General features: G+C 41.2%; 1 protein-coding gene across 3 annotated transcripts in view; it reads left to right on the top strand.

Moving 5' to 3' along the window:
• Window positions 1–15,714, top strand: part of HIPK3 (homeodomain interacting protein kinase 3) — an 87,872-nt gene that overhangs the window by 16,886 nt on the left and 55,272 nt on the right. For all 3 annotated transcript variants that reach the window (XM_089521253.1, XM_089521251.1, XM_089521252.1), the window contains exon 2: window positions 10,281–11,379. In XM_089521253.1, coding sequence (XP_089377379.1) covers window positions 10,283–11,379 — 1,097 coding nt within the window. In that variant the 5' untranslated portion in view covers window positions 10,281–10,282. The remainder of the gene's footprint in view (window positions 1–10,280; window positions 11,380–15,714) is intronic.

Here is a 15,714-nt window from a genome sequence, read left to right as displayed (position 1 = left end):
CCGTTCCTACCTCTCGGGCAGATTCCAGATGGTGCAGCTGGGGGACGTTTGCTCCGATAAGAGGGCGCTTACATCTGGTGTCCCTCAAGGAGCTATTCTGTCCCCCATGCTATTCAACATTTACATGAAACTGCTGGGAGAGATCATACGGAGTAACGGGGCACGGTGTTATCAGTATGCTGATGACATCCAAATATACTTGTGTCTCCGACTGATGCAGTGACTAGGGATGGCATCTCTCCTCTAAATGCCTGCTTGGAGTCGGTAATGGGCTGGATGAGGGAAAACAAACTCAGCCTGAATCCAGAGAAAACGGAAGTACTGGTGATAGGTTCATCGGGCCCGGATAGTGGAATTTGTCCACCTGTCCTGAATGGGGTCACACGCCCCCTGAAGGACTCAGTTTGCAGTCTGGGGGTGCTTCTGGACTTGTCGCTGCAATTGACATCTCAACTGGATGCGATGGTCAGAAGCGCTTGTTATCAGCTTCGGCTGATACGCGAGCTGCGACCCTACCTGGTAACCTCTCGATTGGATTTCTGTAATGCGCTCTACATGGGGCAACCCTTGTACCAAATCCGGAAGCTGCAGATAGTGCAAAACATGGCAGCGAGATTGGTCGCTGGTGGTTCCAGGTCAGACCATATAACACCTATTTTGAAAGATCTCCTTTGGCTGCCTATTTGCTTCTGGGCACAATACAAGGTGTTGGTTATTACCTATAAAGCCCTAAATGGCTTGGGCCCAGGGTACTTGGAGGACCGCCTTTCCCCATATAATCCGCCCCGCACACTCAGGTCTGCAGGGAAAAACTTGCTGGAGGTCCCAACTGCGCGTTATGTGAGGAACTTGCAACAGGCCTTTTCAATCTCAGCCCCGAGAATATGGAATAATCTCCCTGATGAGCTCCGCTCCACCACATCTTTGGACTTGTTTAAGAAGAATCTCAAGATCTTCTTCTTTTCCCAAGCTTTCCCCCCATGAGATGTGACTTTGGTTTTCCCCCTATATTTGGTAACGACTCTGGCTATGGTTTTCTGGATTCCCCTACTCAGCTACTCGAGTATTAGTTTTATATGCTGTTTTATATCTTGCTTTATCTGTTTTATTGATTATTGTAATTTTATCTGGATTTGTACACCGCTTTGATCTGAATTGGAAAAGCGAGATAGAAATAAACTTTTATTATTATTATTACTAGTAAATCCCTTGGTCATTTATGCTAGATTGTCAAGGATTTCTGACTCTTAGGTTACTAAATTAGTAATAAACCAATTTTCTTCTTCATGATCTCTGTGACATACACACACTGGGGTATTCTGTGTGTACAGATCATCTTTGGAACCTTCTGGCTCAGTTTTTAGGCTTAATCGGACTGTTTTGATTACTACTTTGTCTACTCTTTGAAGTGTTTCTTACAGATCTCTTAGCTTCACTCAGATTGGTTACAGACTCTTCTAATGGCGTCTTCATCCTTCATTTCAAGAGGTGTGCTGATTGTGGGGCAAAGTTAAAGGGCAGGGATGTCCACTCTCATTGCCTGCTTTGTGTGAGGGACACAACATACATACTTACATGTGCCCGTTTTAAGGCATTTATGCTTGAGGCACGCAAGAATCGCAAGTCTCACCTTAAGGTGCTGTTGTATGAACAAGCCTTGAAACTGCCTCAGGTGCCGTTTCTGTTCAGTCCAGAGCAGCTTTTGACTCTGGAGTACACCATGTATTGAAACACCCTCTTGAATCTGATTCATCTGCTAAGGATGCGAAACAGAGCAAATCCACATCGCTCATAACCATTGATCCTAGGCCTAAAGATGCCACTGGCAGTTCTACAACTACAGTTTTGGTACCCTCTCAGCAGAACGTTCCTCCCACACTGGGTCATTTTTGGGAAATTGAGCCTTCTACTTCAAAACCTCTAGTAGAGAAGAGGGACCACAAAAAAAGAGGACAGATGAACATTCTTCCAGTGGGAAGGCACATTCCTCCATCCAACCTGTGGTAATCGAGTTTGTACCTCAGATGAGTGCTTCAGTACCAAAGAAACATAGATACAATGTGGGCCATAATCACAAGCGATGGCTGGATTTTAGAGATTGTCGAGAAGGGGTACACCATCAGATTTGAAGAATACCCTCCAGTGGGGTAATTCACAATACTTCCCCTTCCATTGTTCTGCTTGAAAAGTGTCATACTTGCTGAACAAAGACACCATTGAACCTGTTCCTGCCATGTTGATAAATCATTTGTTTTCACCCCTCATACTTCATTGGTGTTTATCACATGGAGGTTTTTGCAGCTCTGATCCGAAACCACTGTGGGTCCAACGATGCGAATTCACGTGATAACGTGATGTATTACCACATGTGATTGCTTTCAATGGAGGGTCGTTCCGAGGCGCATCTACAGTGAATCCAAAGTGACTCCTCATTTTTGTGAATTCAGTAACAAGCAAATTCACAAAAATTGTTACCAAGCTCATTTCAATTTCAATCTGAATTGGTCTAGTGTGGAATGCAATTTTACTTCTGTTCTGGTACACCCAAGGTCCCACATTTCCCATGATGCTGCGCTGCAATTTTGCCCCATTTGCTTCCGGTGCTCCTTCAAGAACGGACGTTTGGATGTAGCTGACAGATGAAGGGAATGAATCAAGAGACTGGGGGGAGAGATGGGAGCAACAGAGGGGGCCATTGGAGGCTGGGGGAGCAACAAACTCCAACTCCCAGAATTCCATAGCCTTGTGCCAAGGACCCCACAACAAACTCCAACTCCCAGAATTCCATAGCACTGAGCCAGGACAGTCAAAGTGGAGTCAAACCGGATTATTTCCCCAGTGCGGATGCAACTAAGAGAAAGCAATTGTTACAAAGGGAAGGGGAGTGGATTGGATTCAGGGAGATGGTACTTTAGGGAGCATGGAGAATAGTTATAATAATTATAATAAAAAACAAAAAATATTTTAAAATAATAATAATAATAATAATAATAAGTTATTAGTTTGCTGAGGCACCAGAGCTCTCTGGTAGAGAAGGCTCAATGTCTGACGACACTACAGTTCCTAGAGTTCCATAGCATTGAGCTAGGACAGTTTGCAGGAAGCAGGTGGGAGGACGTAGGGAAATCTGACAGGGAGAATCAGGATACATTCGCAGGAATCAGGTGGGGGGCATGGAGGGAAATCTGACATGGAGGACCCAGGACACATTCTTAGGAAGCAAGGGGGCATGTAGGAAAATCTGACAGAGAGAACCCAGGACACATTCTAGAGTAAATCGAGTAAAAAATAAAATACAAGGGAAGAAGAAATGTGAAGCTGTCATTTCATGTAAGGCTAGCATTCACGTGAAAGAGGAAAGAGGAGGAGGAGGAGGGTATCCCAGGTACTTGCCTTCCATCCCTCCTGGGGCACTTTCTTAGGAAGCAAGGGGGCATGGAGGGAAATCTGACAGAGAGGACCCAGGAGCATGGAGGGAAATGTGAATCCAAAGCCCATAGAAATGCCTGCTGATTAGGATGAAAAAACTGACTCCGAAGTCCATAGAAAGAGTATTGGATGTTTCAAGGAGGAAAGGAGGACTGTCAAGGAGGGTACTGCTGGCAGGGTTTGGGGGGCTGGCAAGGATGGCACATTCAGATCTTTCAGGGGGAATAAAATAGACGGGAAGAGGAAACGTGAAGCTGTCATTCACGTGAGGCTAGCATTCACGTGAAATTGGAACTAGGAAGTGGCCCCCTTCTTCACCCCGGAAGTGCAAAGGTTCTCAATGCATTCAGACCCCCACTGAGCATGTGCAAGGGTGCTGATTTGAATCGTTGAATCCGCATGGTATGTACTGGTGTGGTAATACAATGTGCACTCACTCCGCTTTGACCATGTAATTACCACAATTTTGTTCCTCACGTGTGATAGTTCATCACATGAATTGCCTTGTATTTGAAGTGACTCTGCTATGGAAGTGCTTCGGTTTAGAATTCCAGTCTCACGTGTGATAAACACCATTGTCAACAAAAAGTATGGAGTCTTCTGCCTTGTATTGGATCTCAGGGCATTGAATGCCTATATAATTCACAAACGCTTCAGGATGATGACTTTATCATTTATCTTCTCCTTGTTGCAAGAAGGGGACTGGTTTGCCATTCTCAGTCTCAAAGATACATACTTCTATATTGGCATTTGACTGTTATTACCTCTCTTTCTCAGTGGGAGAAAGACTCTTTCAGTTCCCTGTTCTTCCATTCAGACTCTCCATGGCACCCAGAGTCTGTGTCACCTAACTTGGAGAATGTATGTTCATCTGTCTCTCCATCCCAGCCTTCTCACATTCCACAAGGGTCAGGTTCTACACCCAAATGTAGAAACCTTATGCCTAATGGTGTGGAGAATCTAACTCTGCTTTACCTGATCTGATACAGCATGTTCTAGGGGGCTGCTGAGAAGCCTTCCAACTAAAAAATCTTACTTGTTTGTACAAGTGGAACAAATTTGTGATTTTTTTGTCATCCAAGGGACTTTCTTCTTCTCAGGCCAGGACTTGACATATTCTCAAATTCCTACAGGTTTTCCCTCTTACTTTCAAGCTCCTCCGGTGCACAAATTTTTGAAGGGGTACAAGAATTTGCACCCTCCAGTATTGAGACTGACCCCTGCCTGGAGCCTCAAACTCATCTTGTCTGAACTAATCAGGAAACTGTTTGAACTTCGTGTGATATTTGTCTGCTCACTTGGAAGACTGCCTTCATCATGGCAATAACTTTTGCTTGAAGGGCCAGTGAGTTGTGCTCATTGTGCATTAATCCACCTTATATGTGGTTTCACAGAGACAAGGTCATTCTTTGTCCTGATATCTCATTCCTTCCTAAGGAATGTTTCATTTGAACCAGGCCATCATTCTGTATGGAATTGATGCAAAACCCTATCTATGACTTGGAGCATGCTCTACATTTTCAAGATGTTCATAGAACCCTTGCATTCTATACCAACCAAACATTGAATCTGACAAGGAGTATGAGACTTTTTTGTTATTCAACTCGGAAACTTGGTAAACCAGTTTTAATACAACACTTCTCGAAATGGATGGTCTCCGTAATTCATTTCATATACAAACTGGCAGAGAAAGATCCACCCACTCCAATTTGAGCACACTCTACCATAGTGCTAGCTGCATCATATGCATTTTTGAGTGGTCTTCCATCCATTGATATTTGTAGGGCTACTGTGTGGTTGCAGCCGCTAATCTTTATTTCTCACTATAAACTGGATGCCCACTCAAGGACTGATGTGGCCTTTGGAAGGGGAGTGTTCCTTTCCAATTTGAAGTGAATTCTTAAAATTTAATGCATTGTGCTCAAAGTTTCTGCTCAGTGTTGCACTTGGTTTGCCTGGCATGACATTCACACTACCTGTGTGAGTAGCTTGCTAATCTTCTCAGTGTGTGACTCACAGAGACCATGAGGAAAGAGGACAGGTTGCATACCTGTAACTATATAGTACTTCACGTTGTCATCTGTGAACTCACACAAATCTGCTCACCTTCACTTCCTTATGTGTCCTGTGTCTTGGTTCTGGGGATGCTGCTATGTGGCATCCTTGGGAATTGAGGGAGATAAGCGGAAACAGGGAGAGATAGAGCAAAGAGTGGGTGGAACTACTTTCAGAAAGCTTGTATATCTATTCTAGAAGATGCTCTGTGCAGGTGCAAAATATCCCAATGTGTGAATTGACAGATGACCACTTGTAGAACTACAGTTACAGGTATGCAACCTGTTCTTCTCTCTCTAAATTATACTGCTGAAATGAAGGAAATGTGAGGTAACTAGGAGTGAATGTGGGGTGCAAAGACTCTGAGCTCCTTCATTTCCAGTACTCTGAACAAAGTATTGAGCATAGAATTCTTTCATTATAAGCATATATCTTTTGTACTGAGCTCCCAATATTGGGGTTCTGTAAAAAATAAAAAGTAGGTCTTGTAAGCCTAAAATCTGGTTATGTATAATCATACATAACAGTAAAGTATGATGATGTTTTATGGGTCCATTGACCTTGGCTTGCCCTGGTTAACTCAGTCATGATATACACAAACTTTCTTTCTGTGCGGGAACCCCTTTCTTCCTGTTTCTTGCCTCTCTTTTTACAAGTAAGTTTGGCAGCTGTAGGGAACCTAACTTCCATGTTCCAAACATAATAGAAATCAAAGTTAACAGAAGCTTCCTGGCTTACATGCAAGGGAAGAGTGAAATCAGAGGCTATTTGGTGGTGCATATCCTGGATTTTAAAGCCAGAGTTTAATCATCCAAATGTGGACACCAAACCAATATTTGAACCATGTGTGAAATCTTGTTGTTAAATATTGTAAATTTATCTTTCCATTCCTCTGTTTCATTCTGCTACTTCATTCTATTTTTTACTTTCCTGTTAAACATGCCAGAATTACCAGTTTATTATTTTGTTCATGTTTTGAGCATATTTACACTGACAGTGTTGTAGAAAAAGAATAATTATAGGCCTTACTGCCTTTTACTTTTATCATAACAATATTACAAAAATGTTTGAATAAATAAAAGCATATACAATAAACTACATGCCTCTATTTTCTGTACTGTTTGAAATAGCTTGAAGGTCATATGAAAGCTCATTCCTTTTGTGGCAGAGCAGCTTTGGCTGCTAGCCTCAGATCTGTCAGCAACCCAGAGATTAGCAGTCCAGCCATATGGTCCAGTTTATTCACATTTACAGGAATTATTGCTTAGGTATCAAGACTCTGACTTGACTTCTACAGGGGATAGTGTCCGGATTCATAATCTCCAACCAATCACCTGTGATTTTTCACTGTTAAACTACAGTAGTAGGCACTTTTGCAGTTACTCTATTTGATGTCTTAAAAGTACATATTTAGTGTTGAAGTACATCTTTGTTGGGAACGCAAGAACCTATAAATGTGAATGAGGAGGAGTTCCTTAATGGGACTGTGCTCAATCTGCTATGATGAATTTGCTTATGCAATTAATACTTCTGCTGTACTTATTAAAGACACATTAAAACAAATTTATATTCCCCATGATCTATTTACTGGCAAGGAGGTTAACTGCACAATCCTGTGCATGTCAGAAGAAACCCCCATTTATTTTAGTGGGACTTACTCCTGGTTAGTTGTATATTGGATTAAAGTCTGAGTGATGAACCATCAGCCAGAAAGATCTGCTCTTTAAATCTCTTCTTAGCCTCTAGCTTGGGCAAACCATTGCCTTGTAACCTCATTTCTTGGTCTGTAATATTGGCCTACTTGACACTATTATAAACACACCTCCACACTTTTGCTCATAATGGTGAATGTGCTGCTACCTAAAATATGATGAGTGGCTAGCCTTGGGATTGCAGAGATGGATGAATTGTCACGGTAGCTGCATGTTGATCTGTGTATTTTTCCAAGTTTGGGAGGAAGACTTTGTCCAGTTAAATTCTGAGTCTTCCCTACATTAGAACTGCCGAAAGCCATCCTTTCTTAGCAGAGTGAGTGGATTTTACTTAGTTGGATTGAAGCATCTGGAGCACTTCAGTTATGTAGAGATCAAGCTAACAAACTACCTGATGTGCTTCCCAAATCATGAAGACCACAGTTCTAGCCTTCTGGAGTCCTAGTTCTAGGGGAAAAGGAGAGTATAAATAAAATATTTTTTTTCATTGACATCATCTTCTTGACATAGCAGGCAAGAGCACCCAAAGGTTCTGAAGTTCTGTAGGTGTATTAATACATCAATAGTATTGGTGTATAAATAAATATAAATACACCAATAGGGAATTGGTGTATAAATACAGAGCACCTGCACTATACGCAGGTGCACTATACATGGATTTCAGCTTATGCTGAAGCCACATAACAAAAGAATCAATGGTGCGCGTGCCCATGGCATACGTGCTCTACCATGCCGTGAGCACAAGCCCCATTATATTGAATGGGGCTTGAGCATATGCATTTTTTGCCTTACGTCGGGGTGTTGGTAGTCTGGAACGGATCCCCCACATAAGGTAAGGGATCACTGTACAATATTCCTGACAGATTGATTTCCTTTATCTCCCCAGTGTCCTTGAGTTAACCATTGTGTTCTTGTCAGATAATTTGGTAGTGTAACTAGTTCAGAGATCCAAAACAGTGATACTTTTATTGGGCCAACCAAAAATGCACAAGATACATGTTTCAGGCTTTCAGAGCTGCACTGGCTTCTTCATATGGCAAAGCTGTTAAGCATGGAAAACTTCCAACATGTGTTTTGTGCATTTTGATTGCTCTAGTATAATGTATCAGTGGACTGTGGATGTTAATGTATTTTGTTATATGGCCAACACATCTGCCTCTGGATATTTTTGCTAGTTCAGAGATTTGATCAAAAAAGAGTACATAAGGAACTTTGAAGGCTGTTAGGAAGAGAAGCTTTTCCCACCATTCTTAAAAGTTCAGAGCTGTATACATGAGGTTTTCTTGTAGAGTTTGTAGAGAATGTTGTAACAGCATCACATGCTGTTATTACTAGGCCCCATCCTCTTTCTCCTAGCACTCTGACCAGCTGAAGCTGGGCTGGCTGCTATACTCCATATTAACTCCTCTGGGGTGGCCACATGGGACTGCTTCTAAAAAAGTAAAGTGCCAAAACAGAGCCCTGTTTTCTTGTTTAGCCCTAGTTGTCTTTGCTAAAGCACCCCTACCCTGAAAGATGTATGATTGTGGGCTCAGAAGTAGAATGCTCTATGCCATCCCTTTCCTTTTGCACACACTATTTTTTAGTAGCATTAACTTAGTAGTATGCACTCATAGGAACCACAAGTGAGTGATATTCGATTAGTTTTGACTAAACTCAAATTTCTTTGTGTGACAACCTAAATTTATCCATTGTAGTTTATAGTACAAATTTACCAAAATAAATAGTTATTTACTGAAATAAATAAATTCATTCAGTATCCCCACATGGATATTGGTAGGCACTTGAGAATCAGTAGTATGTTTCTACTTTCTATTAGCTGTTGTTGTTGTTAATTATTTTGATGTTGTTGTTCCCTGATCTTTAAAAACTAATTTTATCTTTTAGGAATACTTGCAGGGACATGCAGTCCTGTTCTTGTGCCTTTGACTCAGTACTGTTTTGCACAGGACATACCTATTATCATACAATTAGAAAAGGCAAATACAGATACAGAGAAGAGGATTGTTTGAGATGTCTACTGTGTTAGGATGTAAATTTTAAGTAAACTCAGGAGACCTGTTTAATCTTCAGTTAGAAATTGCTTTCTGGGTAACTTTAATGTTGTATTTCTGAGTTTCTGAGATGGATTTAAAGTGTGTTCTGTCAGGTTTTTAGCTAGAGAGTAGCAGATCAAATGAGATAACTTCTAAGAGCAAAGATTCATGTTCTGTTTCAAATAGCCAGTCTAACAAGCCTTGTGGAGTTGGATTTATAACATGGTAGGATGTAAACAGAGTACTGTATCACAGAACTGGAAAGGACCTCAAATATCTCCTCCAATCCTTGCCAGTTCAGGTACAACATAGTATTGTTGTTAAATATCTTAATGTCAGCTCGAACTTCGGTGGTGCTATCAGAGGTTTTCTTGGCAAGAGGAAGAGGAAGTTTGCCATTACCTTCTTCCAAGGTTGAGAAAGTATAATTTGCCCAACATCACCCAGTGGGCTTCTACGGCTGTGATGGGATTTGAGCCTTGGTTTCCTTGAGTCCTACTCCTACACTTGACCACAACAACACACTGATTCTCTTGCATCATATGTACATGCTACAGTGGAAGATGTCTAAACTGAAAGTTTTAATCTTTACTTGCATTTGTGATATTAATTTGCTCCCAGAACAGCTTTAATGAAGTCCTTAATCATATATTTTGGTAATATTACTGTAGTGTAATTTTCAGTGTTATTATTTTAGTATCTTGAAGAAGTAGCTCAACAAAGGTAAACATTTAGAATGAGATGAACAGTTTTAGTATTTAAGATGTCGTAATCCTGCACTAATCGTACACTTACCCTGTAAGGATTAGTGCAGAGGGATAGTATTGAAGCAAATGTATTGACACTGTAAATTATACAGCAACACTATTGTTTAAATTCTGATGTACAAATCATTTGCATGTTTATGTGCACAGAATAGGCAGAGGCTCCAAACACATACCTGAAAATTAAAACTTAAATGTTGTCATAGATTTAGAAGCGGACATTTTTATTGGGGTGGTGGGAATACAACATGTCCTGATTCTTTCCCTTTTCTTCCCTGCTTCAGGTATGGCCTCACAAGTCTTGGTCTATCCACCATATGTTTATCAAACTCAGTCAAGTGCCTTTTGTAGTGTGAAAAAACTCAAAGTGGAACCAAGTAGTTGTGTGTACCACGAAAGAACCTACCCTCAGATCTATGTGAATGGTAAACATTTTGGAATTGTTCCGCCTCCCAGCAGGCTTGGTACTTTTTTACAGGCTACAAATCTTTTTGACAGACCTCAAAGAGATAATTTTTTGTTGCAAACCAGTGCTGTTGCTTTAAAAAATATTGCAGGTGCTACAAAGATACTAGCAGTGCAGGCACAGCAACCTCAAGTGGAAGCACCTTGGCCTGGCACTCAGGAAAGTCTAAACTTCTTGGACCGCCCTCAGCGATGTGGACTGAAGCGTAAGAGTGAAGACTTGGAGAATCAGAGTGACACAATGCAGATTGTTGATGAACTGCCTATATTGCCTGCAATGTTGCAAACAAACCTGGGAAACCCAGTGACGGTTGTAACAACGACTGCAAATTCAAAACCAAGTGGTACCAGTGGTGATGGAGATTATCAGTTAGTGCATCATGAGGTCTTATGCTCTGTGAAAAGTACTTATGAGGTTCTTGATTTCCTCGGGCGAGGGACTTTCGGACAAGTGGTAAAGTGCTGGAAAAGAGAGACGAATGAAATAGTAGCAATCAAAATTCTAAAGAACCATCCATCTTATGCACGTCAAGGACAAATAGAAGTGAGCATATTAGCAAGACTAAGTACAGAGAATGCTGATGAGTTTAATTTTGTGAGAGCTTATGAATGTTTTCAGCATCGGAATCATACTTGCTTAGTTTTTGAGATGTTGGAACAGAATTTATATGACTTTCTGAAGCAAAACAAATTTAGCCCTCTTCAGCTAAAAGTAATACGGCCTATTCTGCAACAGGTGGCCACTGCACTGAAAAAACTAAAAAGTCTTGGTTTAATACACGCTGACCTCAAACCAGAAAATATTATGTTAGTGGATCCAGTCCGACAGCCTTACAGAGTCAAGGTGATTGATTTTGGGTCTGCTAGCCATGTATCAAAGACTGTCTGTTCAACATATTTGCAGTCTCGGTACTACAGGTATGTATCTTCCTGTTCTTATTCTAGCTTACAGTTGTTACTTTTGCAACCTTTACTTTCCTGCAATGTTTATATATAATTAAATTATTTGTTAAGGATCTTAGTTCAGGAAATTTTTAATAGGAATGGTACATAAAATGTATCCTGAAGGATTTGTTCTGTGAGGCAGAGGATTACAATTTTCTGATTCTGCATACAAGACTAGGTAAGCATATCAGTTTGATTAACAGTCAGATGTGATACTGGAAAGGTGCTAATTGGTGCTTTACAGGCCGCCCAAAAGGGTGGTCTGCCGGCGCCAATGTTTGCTGCGCCAGGGAACCGCAGCGGATAAACCATACGATTCCCCGGCGCAGCAAAAAGAACCCTCAAAAAGCGGGTTCTTTTTGCAGCACGGTTATGACGCTGCAAGGCGCCAATGGTGCACTTGTGGCGTCATTTCTGTGCTGCGTTGTGCGGATGCTAAGCGTCCACTACATCAAAATGGCGGCACCCATGTAGAATGGGCGCTGCCATTTTGTACGTGCTCGGCACATACTAGGGTTAGGGGGCGTCCGGAAAGGACACCCCTTCCTAACCCTAGTACGTGCCAAGCACGTACTTTTGGGTGGTGTGGAACCCGTCAAAGTTCTGAAAGGTACTATGTTCATATATTCTGATATATCATGTAGATAAGATGGTGCGCATAGGCACAACTGTACCTGTAAATAACTCTCCTTGTGTCCCTAATATGCCTTGCTGATTGCACAGATTCATTCCATTTTATGCTATTTTAAAACACAATAAAATATTAAGAGGGGTGGCCATAAGTGCTTCAAAGGGAAGCACTTTCTTGTACTGGTCTCTTTACTTCCAAATATTCTTATGAAGCAAAGATAATGGTCAACAGGAGTCCTAGACTTCTGTTTGAAATGTTCATAGCTGTCTGAAAAGCAAAGCAAAAAGGAAAGGAAAAAAAAGAGGGAACAGGATGGATAATCTTGCTACTAGGAGATGGAATTTGGACCAGAACTGGGGAGACCTGATCCAAAGGAGAAAGTGAGGAGGCCTGTGGGTAGCAATGGAAAGAGTTAGCCCTGTGGGATAACTCAGTGGGCAGGAAAAAATGAGAATTGGATTTGTGTTTGTGCCTGGTTTTGAGTATGGGTTTGTATTGTGTGTGTGTGTGTGTGTGTGTGTGTGTGAGGGGGTGAGAGAGAGACTGAGAAATAAGTGATCTGTAAAGAGGGAAATATGTAATGGGCATGCAGGTTATGTGCTGTGGGTAAGGGGAAAGACTCCCAGGTTAAAAGAAATAAGTTTGGGGTTCAGTCACCACGTCTGTTATGTATTCAGAAATTTGAGAAAGTTTAATTGTTGCTTTCCTGTGAAATGTGGAGAATAACATTGTCGATTAGGTTAAGAGGAGTAGATTTGAGTTCTCAATCTCAACCTCTGTGTTGTATTTAGGCTCAAGGTTCTTATCTTTTTGCATCACTAGTTTGCTTTTCTGTGAAATAAGTATTTTGTGATTGGTTGCACCTACCATTGCATGTATTGCGTGAATGGAAACCCTATTTTGGCACATCATACTCTGCCAGAATTCCAAATATGCCCACCAGCAGGTTGGGAACCCCAACAGTTTCTTTCACTAAGAAATGTTCATAACCAAAGATACATTATACAGTAGTAATTTGCCAATTCTAGATAGTCAAAATAATATGTACAGTACAACAGATCATGAGGCATTTAGTGGCAGTTTCTGATGCATCCTGCCTGGACTCTTGCTGAGTTAAATGACTGACTGCTGTGATGGGACTTTGTGAGCACAAGTCTGCAGAGGATTTGGTTCACGTGAAAAGTTAGTATCCTGTAGTTCTGGCTGAGCAGGAAAAAATGTGGCAGCCCATATTAGAATAACTTCCAGAAAGGGCAAATCATGATAAATTGATGATGATATCAGATAAAGATAAATTTGTCACACTGAACAGCAAGGTTTGGTTTTGCTGTTCTAAAATACGAGTTAAAATGAAAGCCTAAAATTTCTGTGACAAACAAGATTGACAGCTAGATCAGTTATCTCATTGTTGAGTTTTCTGTTGTTAGATAAGGAGTCAATCATTAGCTAAGTTTATAATGTGGATATATTTTATTGTTTTAATAAATCTATCATAACACTCTTTGTAGATTTGATCTTACCATTAATGTTGTAATGGGTTTTATTGCATTGTAATACTTTTTGCAGTTTGTGACTTTGTGCTAAAGCAATAAAGTTATTGTTGACGTGAGAAAATGACACTGTTTTGGTTGGGAGGGGGATGCCTAACTACCCTGAAGGCACCAAATCCTGTCTGATCTTGGAAGCTAAGCAGGGCCAGCCCTAGTTAGTACTTGGATGGAAGACTGTCCATTAATATTTCAGAGGAAGAAACCTGCAAAACCACCTCTGAATATTCTTTGCCTAATAAAATCCTATGAAATGCATGCGATACCATAAGTTGACAGGAAATTTGAAGGCACATACACACACATGAGAGGAAATGGATCAAAATCAGGTTTGAATCATACACCTTGCCTGCAGATATGAATTTATGGTGCGTTACAGACCGCCCTAAAGCGGGCGGTCTGCCGCCGCCATTAGCTGCAGCAGGAAGCCCCAGCGGCCAGACCGCGAGGCTTCCGGCCGCAGCGAAAAAGGAGCGCCGAAATGGCGCTCCTTTTTGGCCCCCAGAAATGGTGGCGTGAAGCGCGCACTCGCGGCGTCACTTCCGGTGCGCCACGGCTGGACGCTGTGCGTCCAAGACGTAAAAATGGCAGCGCCCATCCACATGGGCGCTGCACGTGTTGGGAACAGGGCCGGTTAGGAAGGGGCAACCCTTCCTAACCCTAGGACGCCCCTTCCTAACCCTAGGACGCGCAGAGTGCGTCCTAAATGGCGGTCTGTAACCCGCCTATGAATTTATTTGATGGAGCAAATGGATGCTGTTTGGCCCTAGGCACGCTGAAGAACATTAAACTTAGCCAGTAAGGGTGTTTTGTTCTGGCCTTTCTTCAGGTGTGATATGAAGAACAATCTGGGAGCACCTCTTGTATTGCTTTTCCTGTCTGTCTGTATTTTGGATACAGTGCTTTAATGCTGTAATTGAAAGATAGGCATGCCAGTTGTAATAAATAACTTGGGAGCAATTAGCTGCTTTAGTAAGAATGTTTTATTATTGAATATTAAAACTATTAATCTAGATAACAATGTGGAGGTGCCTGTTCTAGTTCCATTTTCCATTTTCCAAATAAAACTGACTTCTTAAAGCTCTAGGATACTTGTGGATGCTACTTTGAGTTTCTTAGAGGAAAACAGGATATGGTCAAAGAAAGAAAGGGCAAAACAGAAGGAAAGATGTATAGCAAGGTTATGGGCTAGAGCAAGCAAAGTATAAATAGCTAAAGTGATAGCACACTGCTGTTTCCCTCCTAAAAATATACTGTGAGACACACACACACACACACATCCTCATAGTTTGTGGTATAGTAGTAACAGGGCCTAAATAACTAAAGGCACTAGATCTTGATATTTGGGAGTTAAGCAGGGTCATTTGGCTGGGAGACCACCAGTGAATACAAAGTGTTCAAGGCTGTATTTCAGAGGAAGGAGTGGCAAAACTACATCTGAATATTCTTTGCCTAAGAAAATGTTATGAAATTCAGTTGACAAGAAACTTAAAGGCACAGACAGATAGAGGCAGGAATAGAGACAGGGAAGCAAAACACTTTTCTGAATAAGAGCACCGTCGTTAGACCATAAAGGTTACTGGTGAACTCTCCTTGCTTTGGGAAATGAAAGTGGATATAATGAGGCTTCAAGTTTTACTGTTGTTCATGATAGATTAGCATAGAGGAAGTCAGAGAATGAAAAAAGTAATTGTGTAGGAACTGATGCTTTCCTTTTCTTTGGTTGCTTACTGCAGTAGCTTAAATGGTAACACATCTCTGTGTTTTCATTTCTAATTAAAACCTATTCAGTTAGAAGTACCGTAAGTGTCACAGAACTCATTCCTGGGATTGGAGGCATACCCTTTGGACTTAATTTAATCAGCTGTTTGTTTTTACAAGTCACTGTTTTATGATGGATTTTTCAACTCAAATATTAGTTAAACATATTGCATATAGTCATGTATAAGTCTAGAAATTTTAGTCAAAAATTAACCCCCAAACCCTGAGTCAATTTATCCACAGGTCAGTGTAAGTGCTATATTTTAACTCTCACATATACAAAAAAGTAACTGTCCCCTGGTGAAAGGCAAGAGCTTAATCTGTCCTGGAAGCACTGATTCCTCCTCCCACTTTACTCTATCACCCACC

Source organism: Sceloporus occidentalis, unplaced genomic scaffold (genome assembly GCF_023333645.1).
Source record: "Sceloporus occidentalis isolate IW3139 unplaced genomic scaffold, rSceOcc1.0.p SCAF_4, whole genome shotgun sequence".
NCBI lineage: Eukaryota > Metazoa > Chordata > Lepidosauria > Squamata > Phrynosomatidae > Sceloporus > Sceloporus occidentalis.
Note: the sequence above shows the minus strand (reverse complement) of the source record. Positions and strands in the feature narration are given on the sequence as shown.